This window comes from Candoia aspera, chromosome 4 (assembly GCF_035149785.1).
Source record: "Candoia aspera isolate rCanAsp1 chromosome 4, rCanAsp1.hap2, whole genome shotgun sequence".
NCBI lineage: Eukaryota > Metazoa > Chordata > Lepidosauria > Squamata > Boidae > Candoia > Candoia aspera.
The window spans coordinates 35,496,302-35,521,752 of record NC_086156.1 but is presented as its reverse complement, the minus strand read 5'-3'; the positions used below and the strand labels follow the sequence as shown (position 1 = coordinate 35,521,752).

Sequence of the window (25,451 nt, the reverse complement as noted above, 5' to 3'; positions counted from 1 at the left end):
AGAGTTCACCAGGACTACTCTGGTGTCTTCCATGAAAGCAAGCCGCCGATGATGGACGTCTTTTTGCAAAACTCCTGGGAAAGAGATACAACTTTTCCCTGGGGATGTCTGGCCAGCTGCAAACGTAAGTTGTCATTCAGTCATGGAAAATGGAAGCTATAATTGGCCACTTCAACATAATAATAATTAGCATGTTAATATGGTTAATTGAAAAGAACAAGGCCCAAAAGTGATTGTGAAAAGTAATGTATCATACTGGGGGGGGGGGGTTCTCTCTCCTAGAAGAGCTGATAGAAGAACAGGAGCCTGCTTTTAAACATCTTTTCCCAATCCAGATTTTTGGATTACAATTCTCATTCTCTCTCACCATGGGCTATCTTAATCTAGATTGATATGAGGTGCAGTTGAAACCTCTTTAAATAAAAAAAATGAGAATTTTCCCACCAAATGGTTATGAGCTCTTTCACTTGGGAATATAGTCTACACCAGAATTAGGGAATTATTATTAAATAAATGCAGCCAATGAAAGCAACTAAAGTTTCTTACTATAATTCACATAAGGGGAACTGAACAGACTAGCTACATAAAGGAGTTATAGGTACAATTTTCATTTATTTGTATTTCTTTTCACTCCAGTGACATTTATGGGATGAAAGAGGCCTGGTTAATGTTTTGGCCAGTTTAGCTCACATCTAAAATAGTCTGGGCAAAATCTTGTGAGTTGCTGAAAAGTGAGACTAAGAAGAAAACGGCTTTCAAAATGTCTCCTTAATAGTTAAATAACACAATTTCCATTTAGCTGAAAACTTCTTCAAAACTAAGCTTTCCTTGAATAACGAATTTGTTTTTCATAATTAAAATGTTTCATGTTAATTTTAATTAGGTTTTAGAGGTTTCACAGAATCCAAAGTATCAGTACTTGATGTATGTACAGCACAAGATGTTTGCTGGCATAATAAAATAATAAAACATAGGACTGAAAGCAGCCAGAAAGACGTATAGACAAATACTACTAGTACAGAAGGATTTGCCATAATTAAGTATAGAAATACATTTTGTTGATGCTCTGTGAATGAGGAGGACAGAATTCAAAACAGAAATGTTTCCTTGGGGTGACCAGTCAAACGTGTTGTTTATGAAGCAGCATGTATGATGATAGTGATGATTACAATTACTGAAACACTAATTGCAAAACTAACTGCAGACATAAATGTAGAATCACATTTCCAAGTTAATACTTTGCCAATACTTTCATATTTCGAAATATTAGCAAATATGTACTGTATACATTAGCAAATTTATGTATTAACAATATATTTACAATTTATACATTATCTGTAATTATATAATAATTTGTTATATAATTATAAATATAATGATACATGTATACAAATGTATATGAATGTGTGTACCTTAACCATAACCGAAACCGTAACCCTTTGGAATAAGCACACATAGAATTTCTCTAAGGATAGTGAATGGCAAAGATGCAATGGGCAAAGCTGAGGATTGAAGGGCTGTGATTGTCATGCATAAAGTTGTAGCCATTAAGGTCAGAGAGTGCAGTTTCATTTTCCAGGATTATTTTCATGCACCATTAACAAAAAATGTTATTTTGCACTGCAGGCATTTCTTCCTTCATTTGATATCTACTTAAATGTATGTCTCATCACTAAAAAAAAATGCCTTCAAAGACATGCTTTCTCCATATTAGAAGATCTATTTTGCATCTGTTCAGCTTATAAAATAGACAGTACATGAAAAGGTTACTATTTCAAAATTAGCTGAAAAATGCTTTCTCTTTTTTCTAATTAAAATATATCTTTCATTTCTTTCTTTTAATTATTTCTTATTATGGTATATTTTCACAATTAATATGTGTTTCCAATAATTTAAAATCACTATACTATATAATGATTTAATTTTATCCTTCTGCTTCTTCTTCAATTACATAGCATATATAAGTGTGTGTGTGTGTGTGTTTGTGTGAAAAATGAGGTAAACCACTTGATACCTGCTACTGAAGAATATGACTGGAAAAGTATTATTGTACATGTGCCCTGATTTGGCTTCCTTTTAGCATCTGATTGGCCTTGGTATAAATTAGACTATAGGACTAGATAATACTTTGGTCAGATGTAACATGATTCTTCTTATGTTCTTAATATTCATGAATACAATTGTTAATCCCAACAATATTTTTGCTATGCAAGGTCAAGTTTCAAAGGAGTATACTAATAGACTCCATATATGCAGAACAAATTGTGGGCCTTTCCTTACTTTTCAATAGGTTTGGCATTCTCTAATCTAGACAACATTATTCTTGAACTTAGAGTAAACAATGAGAGCTTTACAGACATTTACCAGAATGCCTTCTGTTTAGGCACTGGCTTTTGTAATGTCACAAAAACTACCAACACTGAGTTCTTCCTAATACCTATGCTTTTAGCAGGATACGAGATGCTGTATATACATAGATGCTCTAAGCATCTGGAATCATACAAGGTATCCAACCCTGTGTAACTAACATGCAAAGAGTTGAATATGTGCAGTTGCTCTTTTTTCATTATCCCATTAAAAATATAAGATCAATGTTTGAACTACTTTAACGTACTGAATTTCTTGCTTACAGCAGAAATAAAAATTAATTAATTTGCAGAATACCATTTTATGTATTTATGAAACATGTTCTGTATTATAAGTAATATCATTCTTCTTTTCTATGAAAGCAATAAACTATTTTAAATCAATGTAGAAAAGTAATTTTATGAAGCATGATTCAATATCACAATTTTTTAAAGTAAATGTGAATTATAAAATGTTCAAATCAGCATAATGGCAAATTTTGGGGTTTTATGTATAAATAAGATCTCTTAAAATAGCTCTTCTTTTGGAAAAGTTATGTGCCATCCAATGCTTGCTTTGAATACTGTTTTTATTATAGCATTTCAACTCACATTTGTGCTCATATGAAAGGTTTGGTAATACCATATTCTCAGATGCCAAAGTTTCACATGAATTCTAATGGGATCTTCCAAATGTTTAAATGCCTAAAATAGCTTTGCCTAGACCTGTACAAATTATTTTAAATTACATAAATATTTTTAATATGTCTGGCTTCTGACAAAACACCAGTCTATACAGGAGGATGGCACTAGCTATTTTTCTGCCAACTTTTCCCATTTCCTCCTTCCGTTCCCACTTTCTCCTTGAAATAACCAACCTCATTATTAGTTCAGAATTAGTTGCTTTCATGTATTGCATGTGTCGTATTGAGTTAAGCATTTTGTGGAACATACTACTCCTAATTTGAGTTCTTCTGAGTATCTGGAACTATAACTCACCTTCACACTAGTTAACCCAGGCACTGGACAATATATGGAGATTCCTACATTGGAATAGCTGAATACATAATAAACTGAATTCATGGCACTTCATTAGGCTAATACTGCCCAAAGGACATGATTTAATTAAGGTGATGCTATAACACTATCTAAATGTACTCAGCAGTAAATCTGAGTCAATTCAATGGAATTATTTCCAAGTAGATATGCATACAATTACACCATTTTTCAAGAGGAAGAAACTATGTGCATGATTACTTCTTCCACTGGAATTTTAATGGGCTAATAATAATTTGAATTATTGCTAGAATAATGAAATACATGAATGAGTAATAACAACAGAATATGCAATCCCAATTTCTTTGTTTTGAGTGCTATCTGTAGTTGGGGATTCCTAAATATAGGGGCATGACCTGGATAAAGATTCTTATGTTGAGTTTAGAGATGCCAAAAAAAATCAGTATGACCTGGCCTGGAATTTGAATTTTTCCACCTTGGAATACTTTGCTGTATTATGATACAAGCACCAATCATCCCAAAGTTTCTTCTGTAACTTTGTAACTCACTGCAACTGAGATTCTGTGCAGATTTAGCTGGCACCCAAAGACTGTGGCTTTGCTAATCGTTCTTATGCTGAACAATTATTCTGATGAAACCATCACCAAAATCCTCTTTTTGATTAAGTCAAAACTGCATGTACTCAATCAGCCTACTCCAAACTGGTGCCGTCCAGTTCTCTTGATTTCTAGGCATCATCATTATTCCATGCAACCATGCTGATTATGTGATATTTTACCAACTGCTGTGAAACTGAAAAGTAGAGGCTAATATTAGGCAATTAATTCATTTACTAACTACAAAACATTGGTTGCTTATTGCAAGTTACTAACTAATAAAAATAATTAAGCAGACTTTGGTGAGTTACTCCTCTTCTAGAGTCAGTTCCCTTTTCCATTTGTTTTTGCATGATAGTGTCACCAACCACTCAGTAAGAATTCTAAGCTGCCCTCATACGTGCTACAATATTGAACGTGGCACCAACTATATTACATAAGCAAATCTCTAAACCATCTTTAGATACTTAAACCATACCCATAAGACAGCGGACCAACAATAAGCAGAACATTATACTACAATGATATACACAGAACTCTGCCACTCTTAATATACTGTATATGCAACACTCTCTAATGTGTAATAGTACGATGAATACATTGGACAACAATGAACAAATGGAGACCAAATTTTTAAAAAAAGTATTCAAAGGTTTTTTTTAAAAAGTAACTTGGAAATGATAGTTACATGAATCTCAGGAGGGAAAATTGAATGTTATAAATGAGGGGCCACCACCGAGAAAGGCCTACTGTACTTGCATGTGCCAACATGCCATATTCCAAAGGATGAAAGACATCTCTGAAAACAAACAGGCTTCTTCCAAACTCTTGCCAGAAAAGCTTTTAAATACTGTGCTAATTCCGAATTGAGCTATGGGAAGTCTGCCCAGTACTAATGAGTCCTAGTCCCTCACTTGGTGGATTAAATCTGAATACATTTGCATGTGAATAGCCATGAAGAAAAATACTTCCTTTACTTTTAGAGAATTCCCATACAAGTTTCTGTAGGCAGCATTTCATAAGAAAAGGCCCTTCCTGAGTGCGAGGCAATGAATATCTTTTGTGATGGCACCTGGTACCAGTAACTTTAAAATAAATTTACACTAAAGCAACTCGGTTTTTTAGATTTTTGCTAACTATTAATCTGATTAATATCAATGTTCTACAATTCTTCTGTAATGAGGTCCTTTAATTTAATCCCTGCTGTTTTAGCTGCTAAATTAACAATGTTATTATTCTTTTATTATGTCTTTGTATGCATTTAAAGTTGTGATTTTTGCTGTATATCACTTTGAGAGCTGCTGCTATAAGGCACCTCGCCAATTGTGTGTGTGTGTGTGTGTGTGTGTGCACGTGTGCGCAGATTATCTACAAAACTGAAACTGCATTCTTATTCCCATTAATATCGGAATAAGATATTTAAAGGAATTAGATTTAATGGAACTGAATTGCATCTGGACTGCATCATAAATCCAGTTCTTATATCAAAGCTTACTTCAGATTGTACTCTAAATGAATCATATTATCTGATATCTTCTGGAACAATTTGTCAAATACTTGCCATGCAATTGAGACACCTGTGCAGTTGGTCCTGCCTATGTGGTGCTGCCACATTTCAAGAATCAACAACATTTAATTCTTAAAATTATCATTACTCAAACTCCAAAGTTATCTGGCATGTGGCAAAGTAAGCATCAGTCTTTTGTATTATCATATTTATAAAAATGCATCCGGGTTTCACACTGTTCCCGTATGTGTAACTGGAAAATAAAAACGGTGGTGATTTTATTCCAGTACCTGGTAAATGTGCTTACCTATTCAGAAAAGAAGACAAATGTAAGCTGGAGTGATAGAGAACATTTCAGGACAGGCACTTTATAAGCTTGTATAACTTGCTATTAACATTCCATACATGTCCAACAGCCCCCAAAGTTGCTTGGCTCAGTTACATTCATATACATCTCAAAGCTAAATAGCACTGCACGTTGCCAAAAATGAACATATCCAGCCTGGAATGTGTGTGAAGGTGATTACTTCTGCTGTATTTTATTCATTAATGAATTGTTTTCCTGTATCTGTTTATCATCCCAATTTTAATTGTTAATTGATAATCTTTTACTGTGAGGTATAATACTGTTTCTGCTATAATGTAAGATGCCCTGAGGGATCTGGACGAAGTCATAAAGTAGGATATGGATAAATACCTTCTCCAATGCGATTCTGATCAGTCCTTTTGTCAAGCCTTCTACCAACTGAATCTATATCAAACTAATCTAAAATATAGCTGGTTATGTTGATCTCTTTTTTATTTCCTATTATTTTAAAGCAAATAATTTCTTGAACAAGCACAATAAGCAGAGGAGATCTGATAAATTACAGATATTCCCCGAAGTTAATTTATACCTGTCTTTCTTTTACAAACAGCTAATGCATTTTTATGCAGCCCTTTCTAAACTTTTTTCTGTATAATTGGTTCCTTTATGACAAGGACCTAATCTGCCAGAAAGGTATCATTCCTAAGAACTGATGATGTCCTTCATTCTAACTAATTCCGAGGTATTTTAAAAAACTCCTAATAAATGTTCATGTAAAAATGTTTGGAAATCACAATAATGTTCCCAGTCATGTTCTTATTCTCATGGCTAAGGAATGACAGCTGTAATAGAAATCCTGCTTTGCTGGAAAAAGCATACTGCCATGAAAAGTATCCCTGGAAAATGTCTAATTACATCAGCAAGGGCCTATCACTGGAGGCTGCCTGGAATAAGGATGCTATCTGATTATATCTGTAACTGCCTACCTGATAATTATTGTATTTTGTTTTTTTAATAGAGCCACTAGAGGCATGCTGCAATTCTGTAACCCAGCAGGAGCCTTCCAGCTGCAGAAGGCCTGGCAGCTACCTCTCTCAGAAAGAAGGCTCCTGTGAGGAAAGCACAGAAGTATCTGGAGTAGCTGCTGTCCTTGACAGCCTTGACACACTTAGTCCCAGGATGACACTTTGCTACCAGTCCTCCCAGATACATAAGCATGGCTAGTATATGAAAGGCTTCCCAACAACCTGTTCATCTTGGCTCAACAATAATGTCTGGGGCCACACCTCATATTACATAGTTACTCTGTGGTGAGACACGGTGTATGGCAGATTAAGTATCTTCCTTAGGGCTGAATTCTTCTTACCAGATATCCAGGATAAAGTGTTGCTGATTTCAATGGAATTTACAGCTAATTCCGTGTATCTGGATTTACAATATAAATCTAAGAAATATCCAAACAATGAAACTTTCAGTTTCACAGCTTTTGGAAGGTTATCAATGTGTAAGACAAGTATTTCTCAGTTTGCAATCAGTTTACAACATAACAGGGTATCTCACAAAATGGAAATGGGGCTTCTAGAAATCTTCCTGTGCAGCTCGATTTTAATTTAAGTATGTAACCTCATACTATGATTTAAATGCTATTTCTGTTGAAATCAATTAACTCCACAGTTAATGACATTCTAATATCTGCTGGCTTCTTGGAATTATCTTACGTGGAAGGGCTTATCAAACCAACACTTTTATATACCTAGGCCTTTAGCCAAAACAAATGGGTTCAGATTAAAATGTGATCCTCTTAATCTCAGATATTAAACAATAGTATTCTCACCATAAGCATCAATACCTTCCTTTTTAAATCTTCAGAGAGGGAGGGCTGAAGTAAAAGCAGAAGTTTTAGCTGCCAAAAGTGGTGCCAGGGTGGTGTTTCTTTTCTTTAGCCAAGAACTATTTTGCTTGGCTTGCTATAGCTTGGATTTGACAGGAGAAAAAACACAACAACAACTTGCCAACCACCTAAGATTTAATAAGCTGAGCTGCAGATGCTATTGCTTTTTGGCACATCATGATCCCTGTACAGCACACAGCATAGGAACCAGAGGTTTTCTTTGGCTGACGTGGTCAATGCTTTTTGGCTAATATCTTCTCTTTGAGCCAACCAAGGGTATGTTTAGAGAGCGTGGTTTTAGCTGAGGTGTTAAAAAGGCTTGGGTTGGCTACCTAGCCAGCATTTATACTGAGGGAAAGATGAGACCATTCATGTCTGCCCAAACAGGGCATGAAACCTACTGGCAGGAAAACATTTCCCTTTACCCCATATGGCAGCATGACAGGAACTTCAAAGCCGCACAATGGCTTCCTTCCAAACCAACACTAAGCAATTATAAGCCAGTGATGACAATACGAGGTGCTAGGTCAGCCTTTCACCCCAAGAGGGAACCATCCAATGGCGCTGGCATGTCACCCTTCCCCTCCCAAATGTGCATTCAGCTGAGAATTCTAGAATTTGCATCCATACCAAATCGGGAGGGTTTCACGTTGGGAAAGGCTAAGCTTCTTGAGATTGGGAGCCTTAGCTTCCCATTTAGGCAAGCTACTTTGGTGCTTTGTACATGTGCCTCTCTCTAAGGAATTTGGTCCTTACAAAACCTACATAAACTGATATAGTCCACACTTTCCAAACGTAAGGATCAGAACATGGCTATCCATTCTCTGAATGCTACGATGTACTTCTTAACTCAAATAGCAGTAATTGTTTAAAGACCTATATGGCCACCCATTTTGTAAAACACAACTCTGGGTAGCTCACAATAATAATAAAAACCACAACAATACTAGAAAACCAAAGACAATAAAAACCAGGTGCCTAAGCCACAATCTCCAGTTGTATAACAATTAGTGTAATTTACTTCCAAATATGTATTTGAAAGATACATGCCCTTAAATATATATTTGAATTTTTATGCAGATCTTTTTTTAAATTACAGATGAATCAGGAAACTGATGAATAGTGGCAGTGACAGGGAACATACACAATGGCAAAAACAGAAATTTATTTTTCCCATAGTCTAAAAGTACAAGATCTACTCTATGGGAGCAAGCCAGGTAGAAAGCTGAGACACACAGCTAATGTATATTCAGACAAGAGAATCAAACCTTATGATACTGAAAAGAAGATTCCTGCAATTTTATCAGCCTTTGAATGACCAGGGCTGCGCTTAATGTTTTGGGTATGGGTGTGGTATTTGAGGACTATAGCCAGGGGCCAATTACACTAAAAGAGTAGGGCTAAGGTTTCATGTTTCTTCCATTTGTCCTTTTGTGGGAAGAATGAGGATTGTGTTTTTTATACTACAGAGCCTATTTTAGGATTGCACCACACTTTCGGAACATTTTCCATCTCAGAGTAGTAGGAATTATGCCATCAATTTCAGCAACTAGCGCCAGAGATGGTTCTGGAGATGCAGATGTTGCAAATGTTACTGGTACCTGGCCTAGATTAAATCAGCCACTGCCACAAACATGCAGAGACACAAACAAAAATATTATGCTGTCTGTTTCATTGCCATCAAATATTTTCCTCATCCAGTTTTCAAGTACTCCAGCATAAATTGATGGCTAAACATCCAATTCCTAAAGTTCTTGGAAAAAATGAAGATTGGCAAGTTCTGAAGCTGTGAAGATGGAGCGAGTAACCCAAGCACAAATAATCATATAACTAGAAACAAGATACTCACTTTGTCCCCAGCAGACAGAAAAAGCATAAAACTGTTTTAAACAGGACAATATAAGTAAGCATTTCAACGTCTTACCATTTTAGCTTCTGAGTGCATTGGAGCAACCTGTGGTGAAGCACATGGATTACTGAGGTTGGGGCTTTGCATTCCCATGATACTGGAGTTCATGGACATCTGTCTTTCCATCTTGAGAAGAGAACAGAGAGAAGAAATGAGTTTTGGCACATTTGAAAGACAAATGTAAAAATCAAAGGGATTTTCAAATGGCATGTTGTTTTTCTTTAAACAAGCAAGAACCAAGCTAGTGAACATATGAGTAATTCTACAGGGAAAGGCTTATCTAGTTCAATGTTTTGTTCCATTACTGTAACCAGCTACTTCTGGGAAGTTGACAAACAGGACTTCAATTGACAGCATCTTTCCACTGATGCTGTATGATGTTGTGTCCAGTTAGGATGGTACTACTTTTGCTGATTGTCTTTGACTAGCACTGGAAATAAAACATACATTGATTGGGTGATTACTTTGAAAGAAATCTCTTTTTGCTCTAGAAGTACAAGGTCACCTAGGTTTGAGACTCTTCTAATAATTTCCCCTTTATTTTTTAAAAATATCCTAGATTAAGTGGTCTCTAAAATATCACTGCATGAAATTATGGTTGATGCTGATCTCAATGATCTGGAGTATTTGAAAAGTGAGGTTCTTCCTAATTGTTAAATCTGGTAGGAAAAAAAAATCCACATTATCTTAAATTACAATGTTAATTCAGAAAGTAAAGCTAAAAAGATGTTCCTGCAATGCAAAACTTTTGGGCAAGCCCAGATAATTCTTCAGTCAGACCCTGGTAGATTTAACTGTACATACAACATAGGGAACAGAGCCAATAAAATTGAATCCTGAAGAATCAGGACAAACAAAAGGATGTGTGTGTGTGCGTGCACGCACGCACTCGTGTGTGTGTAGGGCTTGCTTGTGCAGTTGGCTGGCCACTGTGAGAACAGACAACTGGTCTAGATGGGCCAGGGGTCCGATCCAGCAGGGCACTCCTTATGTTCTTATGCTAATTGTGGCCTTATACTATTTCTCTCTTCTGATCCTATACATGTAGAAAACAAATATACTTACTGGCATCAAGACAGCAGAAGATCCAGGCATTGTAGGATTAGGTAAAGTCCCAGGCATAGAAGCAGGCATGGGCTGTCTTTGACGGTTGTGTAGGTGTAGCAGTGATGATAAGGAGCCTGGGACAGGCCTAGGAAAGAGGAAGGTGGGGGAAATGATTAAATATAACACTTCAGGACAAAACAGCCACACATTCAAAGATTCATATTTCAAAACTGCGAATGTAAAGTTAACATGTTGCATGACAACATGCAAATGATTAAGGTCCAGAATGAAGTGCATCTAGGCTAGTACCAGAACAATTCTCAAGCCCTTCCTCCCCAAGTCAGCTTTTTGGAGATATTACATGGGAGATCAGGGGTGCTGCTAAATACGTAAGATGTGATCCAAAGGGAATCGGAATTCCTGCAGGAAAGACAGAAAACCTTCAATCAGAACTGTGTTGATGTGGAAACCTGCCTTCCTTCCCCCTTAATCCCCTAGAACCCTACTTGTTTTACTGTACTGAGGAGGGCCCTCTAGGAGATTGCTGTGGGATGAACAGGTGGGATAATCCTTTCTTTCCAGCCAAGCTGCCATGACTAAATGGGCCTCAATCCCATAATTCTGAGTCTTCCAAGTTCAGGATATTGTTTTAAAGTTTTGATGCAAAGGTGAGAATCTGTGTTTGAAACACTATCAAGTATCTCCATGAAACAAAGCCATACTTTCAGATAGTAAAACTTTGAGATCTACTTCATTTTACAGTCATCATTTTACAATGCTTGCAAAATATTTCAAATTATTTTTGAACAGAAACTTTGCATTGAAAAATAATTTGAATTTATCTTTAGTGCTGAAAATCCACTTAAATGTTTTCCAGATTTAGCAAGCCATATTTCTTTCCTTTTTGAAAAACTGTAATATTCTTTCCCGATACTAGCAGAAATGGTGAAAGACGTCAGCTTAATATGCCCAGCATAAAATATAAATAGGTGCTATAATCAGTTGGCACATCTCTTGTCCAAGTGAGTACACATAAAATCAGGAATCTATTAACCAAAAATCAACCAAAATCTCAGTGAAATCAACAGGGTACTTAGAATAAGTGTTTAAAAGGTTTGTATATTACATCAGCGTAAATAAATGTTTGTTGTCCTATTTAGTTTAAAGCAGTCATATTCTACTCTGCTATCTTCTCTGACACCAATCCAAAGATCTTGGAATGCATATGTGCAAAAGTCCTTTTAACAGCATTTTCATAGTAGCAGCTTCCCCAACCACATTGCAAGTCGTTTTCAAAATACTCTCTTATATCCAACTAATTATGAGAGAGGAAGAAAGAACGACTGATTTCTTTCTTTTATATAACCAATTTTTTTTTGACAATTTTCTAGATTCTTCAGTTTTCTGAACAGTGTCAACACCGGTACAGATTATTCTTTCTCAGATACCAGATTTTCACATTTTCAAAACTGGCAACCCATAGTATTTCTAGTTCCTTTTACAATTAACTGGTACATATTGATTAATAAGCAATTAATTAATTAAATAATGCAAAATTATGGCACTGGAGTTTTTAAGGCTTTAGCAATTTTGATCTTAGAAAATTAATTGTGCAGGAAGGAAAAAAGGAGTTAAATATTTAATTGACTTTTCTTGATGACTATGTCTCTAGTTACATTACAAGTAATATGTTTCAGCATTCCTTGGATTGAAAGCCACCCTATTATAATACTGATCTCAGGAGCAGTAGTGCAACAAATCAAAAACACACAGCCAGAAGGCCAGTCCTTTGCATGCACTATTCTGAACTTCCACAGTGCCAGTAAACTACAGGAACTATGAGGCTGTTTTATTTCATCACTAATATTTGCGATTTTGTGCATATTATACTTTTTGCTATGGGAGGCATGATTCTCAAGTTGACTTACAAAGCAAGTAGCCTCCAGAATTGATTGGAAGCTCTTTCTGTACTGTTTACATCCCTTTATAGAATCTTTAGTTTCATGAGATATTAGGCCATTTGACAAAAACCTACTTTGGCCTGACTTGCGTCATTTGTACAGATATGCCTTGGGAGTCCTTGTTGTTGGAATTTTACTTACATGTTCCAGAGCCAAAACATTCTGCAAGTTTGATTTAATGAGACTGGGAATAGGGGGTTTAAGTAAAAGGGAAATCATTTGTATATGTTAAAAAAATAGCAAATTAGCTACTTTGTTGCCTTCATCCTGAGCCCTGCTCTGCAAGTCTGTGTGTGTTTCATACTTGAGGAAACACTGGTTTTGCTGTTATTTTTTCTTTGTAGCACATTGGGACTTTTCAAAGTTTTCCTAGATGGAAAAATGTACCCTTTTGAATGTCATGGCTCATTTTGTCCCAGTTTTACAAGAACAATGATCATACACAGTCTATCGCTTACATTGGTAAGTGATGATCATATGCTCCCACATGTCTCATTAGTGTCAGGTGCAATAAGTTGTATGTTTGACATTGAAGAAATCTCATATCTAGAAAATGGGCACTAACAAACACATACCTCTATAAACTCTGAAGTCATCTTCAGAGGTTTCTCCAAGTTTTCCTACCAAATGCAGTTCAGCAGATGGTTACAAAGCTTAAGTTCTGTAGTGGATCTTTTCCACTCCTTAGTCTTCTCAAAATGTTTTGAAGGTGACCATGTGCTGAACTAAAAAAAGGCAAAAACACCATGGGCCAATCAATCCTCCTGTCAGCTGACAAACAGGAGAGTGGAAGAATCATTATGAAATTAGCCTGTTGCCTGATGAGCTACAGCAACTCCTGGTGTAGCAGAAATGCCATCAACTTCTCTTTACAGAAAACAAGCAAACAAATAAAGGAATTGATATCCTCATCTCTCTCCACCCCCCACCCTGCCAATGCTGTGTGGACACTTGGAAAAAAAGAAAAGCTTGAGCTACTGTTACAAAGGAAAACTGTCCTGACCATTAAAACATATTTCCCACATATAAATTCTCAGTGAAGTCTGTGATATCATATTCTGCAGCCCCTTTTCCAAGCACTGAACGTTTGCAATGTTGGAGAGGACTGTAATGGTCCATTTGGGCCCGGAGTCTTCAGAGTGAGATAAGGCAAGAGTTAGTTTTGCACTGGTGATATAAGCAAGGAAATTCAAGCTGAGTGGTTATTTAGAAGAATTGTAAAACTGTCTAGAAACTAGCCGGAAGAATTTGGAATCGTTTGTCATCTATTAACAGGAACATAATGATGACTAAGTCAACAACAAAAACCCAAGTACAGAATACTGTAGCATGCAAGGACTGCCAAGGGAATGAATAAAAACTTTGGGTGAGGATTATTTCTGCTGGGACAATGAAGAGAAATAACTCTTGAAACCTGCTCTTCCTGTACTCTACTCTTTATGGAAATAATACTCTTGCAGATCTGTTGTTTATTTCAACCGAAGTGATTGCAAATGTACTGCATGCATCAAATCTAGTTTGCCCTAGGGCTGTATTCTATACATTTAAAGAACTAAATTATTAAACTATTGCTTTATCAAAAAGAGAGTGATGGGGAAAATCTTCCTTTCTGATTAGTATTACAAGGTATACAACTGTATCATTGCCTTATTTTAACTCAGGATACTTCTACTTTAGGTATTTGGAGAGAAGCAATTTTCTTGATTCACACTGTTAATTTTTTATAGAAAGATACAGTATGTAAACTTTTCTCTAAACCTGGTTTTATTGTAAGTCATATTCTAAATAATTTTCTAGTGATTATATATTTCAACACTTCCTAAGCAAAACAGAAGTTTTCCTCTGAAAATTAGAAAGTAAATTACTGTAGACTCATGAAAACAAAGACTCAACAGTCTCTCCAGTGCAGGCTTGTTACTATGAGCTAATAATTCCAGACTTTAAGCAAGTGCAGTCTTCTTTTCTTAATCATTGTGTGCCCCTAGGCAAAACATTTCTACTAAAATCCACTGAGGCATAGAACAAGGCAAGGTGTGTGAGCTAATATGGGACTGTCCAGCCACTAAACCAACTCCTGTGGCACCCAGCGTGTTCTGTAATGACAGATTATATCTCCACGTACACTTGTAAAAACACACTGCTTAAGGTTAAAACCTGCTTAAGCTTTGCTTTTCAATTAAAATGTCAAAGGTAACAGTTTTCTGCTGTCCCCAAAGTATTATAGATGCCAAGGTCAGTGTAGCAGATTTTCTTCTTCCAGGAGCTACCTGAGATTCAGACAATGGAAAACTTGATGATAATAAATAGAGGAACTGTGGATGTATGCAACAAATACATACTCTTCCAGTCCTCTGTTCCAGAATTTTAACGAAATCCAAGAACTATGACTGGACTTGGCAGCAATAGAGCCAGTTTGGTCTAGTGGTTAAGGCACCAGGCTAGAAACCAGGAGACTGTGAGTTCCAGTCCTGCCTTAGGCATGAAAGCTGGCTTGGTGACCTTGGGTCAATCACACTCTCTCAGCCCAACTCACCTCACAGGGTTGTTGTGGGGAAAATAGAAGGAGGAAGGAGTATTAGGTATGTTCACTGCCTTGAGTTATTTATAAAAATAATAAAGGTGGGATATAAAAAAAAGTAGGTTGGTAAGAAACGCTTCAGGTGAAAACTTAGGCTAGGAACAATAAAAATCAAGTGGGGCTAATTTGATAGGATTAACTGACTGTTATTATGTGAACAGAACCACCAAGAGACCACAGGTCAACCATTATTCTTCAGCTGGCTTGCAGTAGTACATGTGAAACCGACCTTGGGTGTCCTTATTGACCACAAGTTAAATATGAGTCAGCAGTGTGATGCAGCTAGCAAATACTATTTTGTGGTACATTGACAAGAACATACAGTAATTGTAAAAGTAATTGTTCCACTCTATTCAGTCCTGGTTTGGAGTATTGTGTTTAACTTTGGGCACCACAGTTCAAAAAGGGCAGTATCAAACTGGAGCAGTTCTGAAGAGAGCTACCAAGATGGTCTGGAAAATAAGACCTATGAGAACAGTTAAAGAATCTGGACATTGTACATTTAGCTAGAAAAAAGACAACTAAGGGAAGATATGATAGCAGTCCTCAAGTATCTGAAGGGTTTTCACGCAAAAGAAATGGATTTATTTTCCATTACCCTGGGGACAAGACCAGAATCAATAGATTAAAATTACAAGGAGGAAACATCAGGCTAGACATCAGGAGGAACTGCCTGACTGTATGAGCTGTCAGCCAGTGAAACAGGCTGCCATATGACATGATAACAAAGAAGACCTTTCAGAGTTGGATGGTCATCTGTCAGAGATGCTCTAGTGGATCCTGCACTAAGCAGGAGATCAGACTAATTGAGCTCCATAGTCCTTTCCTACTCTTTGATTTTATGGTTCCATGAACCTATCTCAAAGTTTTTGAGAACATAAAATGAAACCATAATAGTCATCACCATAACTAAAATGCCAGTGCAGCTCCTATGAGCCATGTAGTTTAGTTCTGTAAAGTTTGTGAAATTCAAAGAGAAGTTTGTATGGAAAAAGGTTGATGGACTTCTGCAGGGAAGCTGTACAATGTGAGCTGTATAGTAACTAGGGGTTCTCATCATGTTGAATGAGATAAACTGAACTGATAGATGTGTATGACTAAGTTGTATGCAGTGGGGAATCAATGTCTCTCTCCCTAATATTTGGTTTTATTTGTATTGTTAATTAAATGGTTATGACTTCTATCTGCAAATGTTGACCTGCCAAATCCCAGCTTTTGTCCTGTTTTAATCTGAGTTGCCTGCATCTTGCAGAATCAGAGGAGGCTGACTATAAAACTGAAATCAAAACCTTTGGACAAAGAACTTTCAATTTTCAGGATTTGGGTTAATTTGGACATGTATATTTTCTATGTTTTCCTCAAAAGGGTACATAGTGTGCTTTTTCTTAAAGTTAGTGTTGCAATCCAAATCTTTGCAAATTTTATTCGAGTATAGCCCCCAAAGACTCAAACTGGCTCAGATTAGCCTAATAATTTTTAGCCTCTGTTCTTTTATTTTCTCCTCTAAAAGATACTACAACTATAGAAAGGCACTATGGTATTAACATTTGATTGTCTGTCATAAATCTCACCATGTATAGTTATCTGAAAATGAACCTAAGTTTAACAAAAAAAAATGGGACAATTCTTAATACCAACCACCTTGACCACAGTAACTAAATTTAATCCTTTATGCATTTACTTCTATCTTCTAAGCCTCTTGATACATTTCTACCCATCTCAGTATTTCCTTCCACACAACATACACATTCTCCCATTTGTACAAAATCCTCCCAATATTGAGCTTTAACAAAGCAATTCTATTTGTGCAGCAAAGCATGTACTATTCTTCATTCCTTTCCAGTTACAATTTCAGCTTGCTATACTCCCTTTCAACATTGCAGCTGATTTTGTGGTTAGAGTCCATTTGTTTTCACATCAATGAAATTAATTTCCATTGGAAACTGCATCTGATGCATTTAATCAAACTGAGCCTAAAATAATTCTGAAAAGCTCATCTGTCTCCAATCTATATAGTGTTTTAAAAATTGGACATGTGCCCTGCAATAATATTGCACTTTACAGAGCTTAATGCTCTGTACTTCTAAGTATCAGTTACACTGAGACTCTGGTAAATTAAAACAGGTCAAGATTCTGATTAACATTGATTTTATAAATATATAGACAAAACTACTGTAACTATATCCCTATGTCAAACAAAGTGGAATTTGAATTGTTTGGGAATGCCAAGGTATTTCATACCACAGATACATTTCCTTGTTGTTAAAATATTTGACAGGAACATCCATTTTCAAAAGAGTGAAACTTCCAGCAAAGTTGTTGCAGAATAGAACAGATGTATTTTTTGCACAAGCCCTTCTCTGCTCAAATTTGTGCCGAAGCAGCACATTAATGAGGGGAAACACACTTTGTGGCCAAGAAAAAGGCAAACTGGATTAGACATAGAGATAACAGTGTAAAGGTTTATTATTATTTTAATGTATATACTGCTCTTCATCAAATCACATACATGTTTACAGAAAAAAAATATATAAAATTACAAAATATAAAACATTAGAAGCAATACGGACCCCCAGTTCAAAATCAGAAAACCTCTTCCCCTCAAAAGTGCATCTTCATGAAGTTGTTTCTCTTTTTTTCCCCCATTAAAGATAAGTTTTAAAGCAACTGTCAGGATTTCCATGAATGTGTCTGGGTGTAATAAGTATTTTATCAACAGCAAAATATCTCTAGAAGCACATTAGGTTTTCCCCATCTATAAAAGCTGCAATGTCAAGATGTTGTTGTTTATTCATTTAGTCACTTCCGACTCTTCGTGACTTCATGGACCAGCCCACGCCAGAGCTTCCTGTCGGTCGTCAACACGCCCAGCTCCCCCAGGGGCGAATCCATCACCTCTAGAATATCATCTATCCATCTTGCCCTTGGTCGGCCCCTCTTCCTTTTGCTTTCCACTCTCCCTAGCATCAGCATCTTCTCCAGGGTGTCCTGTCTGCTCAATATGTGGCCACAGCATTTCAGTTTTGCCTTTAATATCATTCCCTCAAGTGAGTAGTCTGGCTTTATTTCTTGGAGGATGGACTGGTTTGATCTTCTTGCAGTCCAAGGCACTCTCAGAATTTTCCTCCAACACCACAGTTCATAAGCATCGATCTTCCTTCTCTCAGCCTTCCTTATGGTCCAGCTCTCGCAGCCATATGTTACTACGGGGAACACCATTGCTTTAACTATGCGGACCTTTTTGTCAGTGTGAGGTCTCTGCTCTTAACTATTTTATCGAGATTTGTCATTGCTCTTCTCCCAAGGATTAAGCGTCTTCTGATTTCCTGACTGCAGTCAGCATCTGCAGTAATCTTTCCACCTAGGAATACAAAGTCTTTCACTGCTTCTACATTTTCTCCCTCTATTTGCCAGTTATCAATCAAGCCGGTTGCCATAATCTTGGTTTTTTTCAGGTTTAGCTGCAAGCCAGCTTTTGCACTTTCTTCTTTCACTTTCATCATAAGGCTCCTCAGTTCCTCTTCGCTTTCAGCCATCAAAGTGGTATCATCTGCATATCTGAGATTGTTAATGTTTCTTCCAGCGATTTTAACTACAGCCTTGGATTCCTCAAGCCCAGCATGTCGCATGATGTGTTCTGCGTACAAGTTGAATAGGTAGGGTGAGAGTATACAGCCTTGCCATACTCCTTTCCCAATCTTAAACCAGCCCGTTGTTCCGTGGTCTGTTCTTACTGTTGCTACTTGGTCGTTATGCAGATTCTTCAGGAGGCAGACAAGATGATTTGGTATCCCCATACCACTAAGAACTTGCCACACTTTGTTATGGTCCACACAGTCAAAGGCTTTAGAATAGTCAATAAAACAGAAATAGATGTTTTTCTGAAACTCCCTGGCTTTTTCCATTATCCAGCAGGTATTGGCAATTTGGTCCCTAGTTCCTCTGCCTTTTCTAAACCCAGCTTGTACATCTGGCAATTCTCGCTCCATGAATTGCTGAAGTCTACCTTGCAGGATCTTGAGCATTACCTTACTGGCATGTGAAATGAGTGCCACTGTTCGATAGTTGGAACATTCTTTAGTGTTTCCCTTTTTTGGTATGGGGATATAAGTTGATTTTTCCCAATCTGATGGCCATTCTTGTGTTTTCCAAATTTGCTGGCATATAGCATGCCTTACCTTGACAGCATCATCTTGCAAGATTTTGAACAGTTCAGCTGGGATGCCATCATCTCCTGCTGCCTTGTTATTAGCAATGCTCTTAAGGCCCATTCAACCTCACTCTTCAGGATGTCTGGCTCTAGTTCATTGACCACACCATCGAAGCTATCCCCGATATTGTTATCCTTCCTATACAGGTCTTCCGTATATTCTTGTCACCTTTTCTTGATCTCTTCTTCTTCTGTTAGGTCCTTGCCATCTTTGTTTTTGATCATACCCATTTTTGCCTGGAATTTACCCCCGATGTTTCTAATTTTCTGGAAGAGGTCTCTTGTCCTTCCTATTCTATTGTCTTCTTCCACTTCCGCGCACTGCTTGTTTAAAAATAATTCCTTATCTCTTCTGGCTAACCTCTGGAATTTTGCATTTAATTGGGCATATCTCCCCCTATCACTGTTGCCTTTTGCTTTCCTTCTTTCTTGGGCTACTTCTAGTGTCTCAGCAGACAGCCACTTTGCCTTCTTGGTTTTCTCTTTCTTTGGGATGTATTTTGTTGCCGCCTCCTGAACAATGTTGCGAACGTCTGTCCATAGTTCTTCCGGGACCCTATCTACTAAGTCCAGTCCCTTAAATCTATTCTTCACCTCCACTGCATATTCCTTAGGAATATTAGTGAGCTCATATCTAGCTGATCTGTGGGTCTTCCCTAATCTCTTTAGTCTGATCCTAAATTGTGCAAGAAGAAGTTCGTGATCTGAACTACAGTCAGCTCCAGGTCTTGTTTTTACCGACTGTATGGATGTCCACCACCTTTGGCTGCCAAGGATGTAGTCAATCTGGTTTCGGTGTTGTCCATCTGGTGAAGTCCATGTATAAAGCTCTCTCTTAGGTTGTTGGAAGAGAGTGTTTGTTATGCAGAGTGAATTGTCTTGGCAAAATTCTATCAGCCTATGTCCTGATTCGTTTTGTTCACCCAGGCCATGCTTACCTGTAATTCCAGGTGTCATTTGACTGCCCACCTTAGCATTCCAGTCTCCTGTGATGAAAATAACATCTCTGTTAGGCATGTTGTCCAGTAGGTGTTGCAGATCCTCATAGAACCGCTCTACTTCAGCTTCCTCAGCATCTGTGGTTGGGGCGTATATTTGGTTCACTGTGATGTTAGATGGCTTGCCCTGAATTTGAATTTAGATCATTCTATCATTTTTTGGATTGTATCCAAGCACTGCTTTAGCCACTTGACTATTAATTATGAAGGCTACTCCATTTTTCTGTGGTCTTCTTGTCCACAGTAGTAGATCTGGTGGTCATTTGATGTGAAATGGTCCATTCCAGTCCATTTCAGTTCACTGACGCCCAGAATGTCTATCTTTAATCTTGACATCTCACCAATAACAACATCCAATTTGCCCTGGCTCATAGATCTTACATTCCAGGTTCTAATGGTGTGCTGATCCTTAGAACATCGGATTCGCCGTTCACCACCAACACCGTCGGTTGCTAGCAGTCCTTTCGGCTTTGAGCTAGCTGCGTCATCACGTCTGAGGATAGTTGAACTCATCCCCTGTTCCTCCCAAGTAGCATTTTGACCACCTTCTGACCTGGGGGTCTCATCTTCCGATGGTATACCGACATATCTCTGGTTGTACTGATCCATTTAGTTTTCACAGCAAGAATACTGGGGTGGGTTGCCATTACCTTCCCGAAGGATCTCATTTAGTCTGACCTCTCTGTCATGACTTTCCCGTCTTGGGTGGCCCTTCACGGTTTAGCTCATGGCATCATTGAGGTGCTCAAGCTCCAGCACCACGACAAGGTAACGATCCTTTGCTGAAGTGTCAAGATGTACAAATCTAAAAATTAGTTGTTTTCTGTAATAATTATCTGTATATACTAAGTATGGTTAATCACAGCTTGACTAAGTCTTTTTCATTTTTTAAGTACAGTACACTGAATTTCCATCAACGTTTTATATACTTCAATAGTTAAAGAGTCTTCAGGTCCACAAGAGAGAAAAATTCCAAACGATTAGTTTAATGTAGCATGTGAGTAGCTGAGGAAAGGTGGTGGTTCTAGAACAAAGTACTAAATTTGCTGCCAAGTTTCAAGGAACAAAAGGAACTGAGAAAAGCCTGCAGCAGGTGTGGCCTCACAATGCAGTTCCTGCCTGCCTGGGTGATATGTTTTCCTGTAGAAGTCAGTATTTTCTATCACTGCACTTGCCTTTGGAATAGCATCCCCATGGAAATCTACATGGCCCCCACCTTGCGTGTCTTCAGGCAATCTTTAGAAACTTGGTAGTTTCTCTAGGCCTGGGGCCAGGTGATTTGGGCAGGTCTCATCTTAGTAGCAGGTGGTGTGGAGGTATGTTGTGGTTTTGGTGTTTTCCCCCCAAAGGCCAGTTGTTTTTTATACTATATTGTGTATGGTTTTATGTATAATTTTGTGAAGCCACTCAAGAGCCCTTTTGAATGGGGTGGGGGAGAAATTTGACTAACAAACAAACAAGCATGCCAGGAGCAATGAGGAGCACCTTCCATTTCTAAGTTGCACCATGATATTAATCAAAAGCCAGTTGTCTGTGGGCAAAGGCCTACAGTAGACTTTGCATTCATAAAAATGGTGCTACATGAGCTAGAACCCTCTGCCCCCTGCAAGACATAATCACCAGCTCTTCAGCAATATTACCACTGAAGAAAGAAGGCTCTGCTCATCATCTGAATTCCACATGCTAAGATACTGTCTGAACAAAAGTGAACAGAATAGTGAAATGATGCTAAATGTGGGAAATGGAAAGAACAAAAATGTGAAATTATTGTAAATTCAGCCACAGCCTTGTGTCACTACCTTCACCAATCAGAACCGATACGGCTATGAACCATAGGAACAGTATCTCCCATACTAGGAAACCTGTGACAGAACTTCAATCTTGTGACTAGGAACTGACCTGGAATTCACTTTCTCCCATCCTGATTTCAGCTAGGAAATAATGTTTTAAACAAACTGTTGAAGTAGCATTTGATTTTGGCTTGCTGGGAAGAAATAAACCATGGCTATATGGTTTAGATTAGAGGTTGGAAATATTTATTGGGCTACTGGCATATTCTGAATCTTGAAGCCATGCTGTAATCACTACTATAAAATAACTACCACGTTGTTTTCTAAGACCTACAGAGTGTCTACAAAGATATTCTAGTAAATGAAGATAACACTCGACCATTCTATTTCACTGTTTCTTTTAAATTAAAATAATAATAATAATAATAATAATACCACCACCACCACCACCACCGCCTCAGGCTGGATTAGGAACTTTTGCTGGTGCTAAGAAGGCAGTACACAATTCCAAATCATGTGAAAAGAAAGGAATGGACTTGATTTACAATAGTGGGCTTGGCATGGTTTGATTTTCTCCTGGGTCTGTTCATCTGAACACCTACTGCTTCTCCACTGGGGGAAGAACCTCCCTCAGGGTCTTCAGCCCGGTCCTTCCCTAGAGACCAGGGTTTTTACAAACCCATCCTTCCCGTTTTGGGTCTTGTATGAAGATGCTGTCAGGTTAGATGCCCAACACTTATGTACCAGGTTGGGCCAATGGGACTGCTGTCTCTACATCTCCCCACAACAGCCCTGGCTAGCAGCCAGGTCAACTCATCAGCCCTTATGAGAGCACAGCTGCTCTTCAAGGCCAGAATTGAGCTTATTCTCCCCTTTTCTCACTCCATGTGCTGACTGCCACCAGCAGAACTGCAGCCAAGCCACTAAAACCCATATGCTACATACTCGAGTATGCAATACTTAAATGTTGGTTACCACTAGATCTAAACTCTACCTTTTCAATGTGAATGACAGAACAATAGCATAATGTAATTTTAGAAAATGTGATTCTCAATTGTGTATGAGCTTTATTTCACTGACATAAAGTGCTCGCATAATGCAGCAATGTGTTGAAACTCTCTGGAGAAATCTGTCACTGATTCAAAGACCTAAGCAACAGATTTCTGTGGGAAAATTTAGATCCAATTGTAAATGCATTTGGTTCCATGTTTACTCCATTTGTTCAGTGCTTTGTTGTTGTTTTCTTGAACGTATGTCCCAGATGTGCATGACTATCTGTTTGAAGTCACATACTCTATCATGGGGTTTTATAGTTCAAGATGTTAAAAGGAGGCATCTATAAATGCCACAGAAAAGTGGCAGGAATAATCTGGTGCCTTCTCTACATTCTTCTTCTTCACATTATTAACCATTTCAGATTTGTCTTCTAACTACACACACACACCATCTGTGATACTTTGTGATTAGTCATGGACTATAAACAAATAAACTGAACTGCTACAGAAATACACATACGGTGAGAATGTAAAACAGAACACACTCTGTCAGAAGAGTCTAGAAATAATTTCACTTGAAATAAAGATCTGTAAGAGCATTAGCACTTATGGGGGGCAGGATGCCATTTATACCCTTGATGCATAAATGTTTTAAGAAAATATTAAAAAGGTTATGAACACACACACACACACAATAAGAACACTAGGAACTACTAAATGCTAATTCATTCACATATTATGTTAAGCCAAAGTAAAAGCTAAATCAAATCAATCAACCAATCAGTAAGCTTATTGGTTGAATAAGCAGCAACTGGCCATATTCAACAAACTGCATTAATCCATAAATGCTGGCTTATAGGCTACAATGACAGGGATCATACAACACAATGTGTTGTACGGTAGAGTTTATGGCTCCGCACACTGTATGAATCCAGCTAATTGTGGCTTACTCAACAAATCATGGTTCACCCACTAAATCATACATCTTTAGACATAAGTATTGGCTATACTGACATGCAACAGCTTCTCAAATTTTAATCAAGGTCATTTTCGTGGAGATGATAGAGTAAACCTGAGACCTTCTATACATATTTTTATTACTGAGTCATGCTTCCTCACAAACAAATAATGTATACAATGATTTTATTTTATCCTTCTGTGAATTATTGGAGTATCAAATTCTGTTGTGATAAATCTGGAGTACCCTAGACAGGACTGCTTAACACTTGGTCACTCTGGTAATTCTGGCTTCCATTTAAAATATAAATCTCTGTTTTTGTGAGTCAACCAAAATGGTTTGATATACATATACAGAGAAGGCATGCTACGGACCCCATCAGCAAGGAAATTCCATCTGGCAGGGTCCAGGAGGTGAGCCTTCTCTGTGGTGGCACCCTCCCTTTGGAACATTCTGCCCCCAGAGGTGAGGCAGGCCCCTATGCTCCCGGCCTTCTGGAAGAATTTGAAAACCTGGTTCTGCCACCTTGCTTGGGATGGGAAGCATCCACTTCCTTGGGGTGGCTGGCACCGTAGTACCCTCCCTATTGAATGAGAGCTTTTTGTCACATGGATCTTATATTTATCTATTTATAATGATGGTTTGTATTGTAATTTTGTCTTATGGTTTTAATTAGTTTATTTTGTTGTAAACCACTCAGAGTCCCCCTTTGGGGGAGATGGGCGGTGCAGAAATATTGAAATATAAATAAATACATACATACATACTAGAGTTTTCTCTCCCAGACTACAATTTCCTGCCTTATTAGTGGCTTTAATTCACTCTTAAGTATCCATTAACTCCGCAGAAGAAACTGGTCAAACATAAGGCACAGCCCGTCCCATATACAGTGACATCTGAGGCAGAGCAAGAAATGTGCCTCTACTCATCAATTCAAGGTACGTAAACCTAAGCCAAGCCAAGTCATTTTGGTTCATGGGGCAGACATTCCCAAAACACTTTTCCTCTTCCTTGGCAGGAAGTAAGGACAATGACATATACCTAATTAACAACTTGCTGCCATTTATAGTTGGGAACACTGTTAGATACCTTTCCTAAAACCAGTAATTTCAATTACTATCAATACTCAGAAAAATTGTAATATTGGGTTTCTCTGACTCCGTTTCCCATCTTTTTAATTTATCTGTTTTTCATTCTGTTATGTCAGTTTGTATTAACAAGGGTTGGCAGTCATCCTTTTTTTAGCTGTCCTTGTTAGAGGGTTGAAATGTTAGTTTCCTAGATGAACCTACTTGCTTACACATTTCATTTGATTCTCCAGGAAGTTCTACTACTGTAGAAG

General features: G+C 37.7%; 1 protein-coding gene across 1 annotated transcript in view; it reads right to left on the bottom strand.

Moving 5' to 3' along the window:
* CREB5 (cAMP responsive element binding protein 5) overlaps positions 1 to 25,451 on the bottom strand; it is a 266,147-nt gene that overhangs the window by 55,753 nt on the left and 184,943 nt on the right. Inside the window, exons 8-9 of the mRNA XM_063303822.1 lie at positions 10,638 to 10,764; positions 9,588 to 9,698 (exon numbers count right to left, since the gene is read on the bottom strand). Of these exons, the coding sequence (XP_063159892.1) occupies positions 9,588 to 9,698; positions 10,638 to 10,764 (238 nt within the window). The remainder of the gene's footprint in view (positions 1 to 9,587; positions 9,699 to 10,637; positions 10,765 to 25,451) is intronic.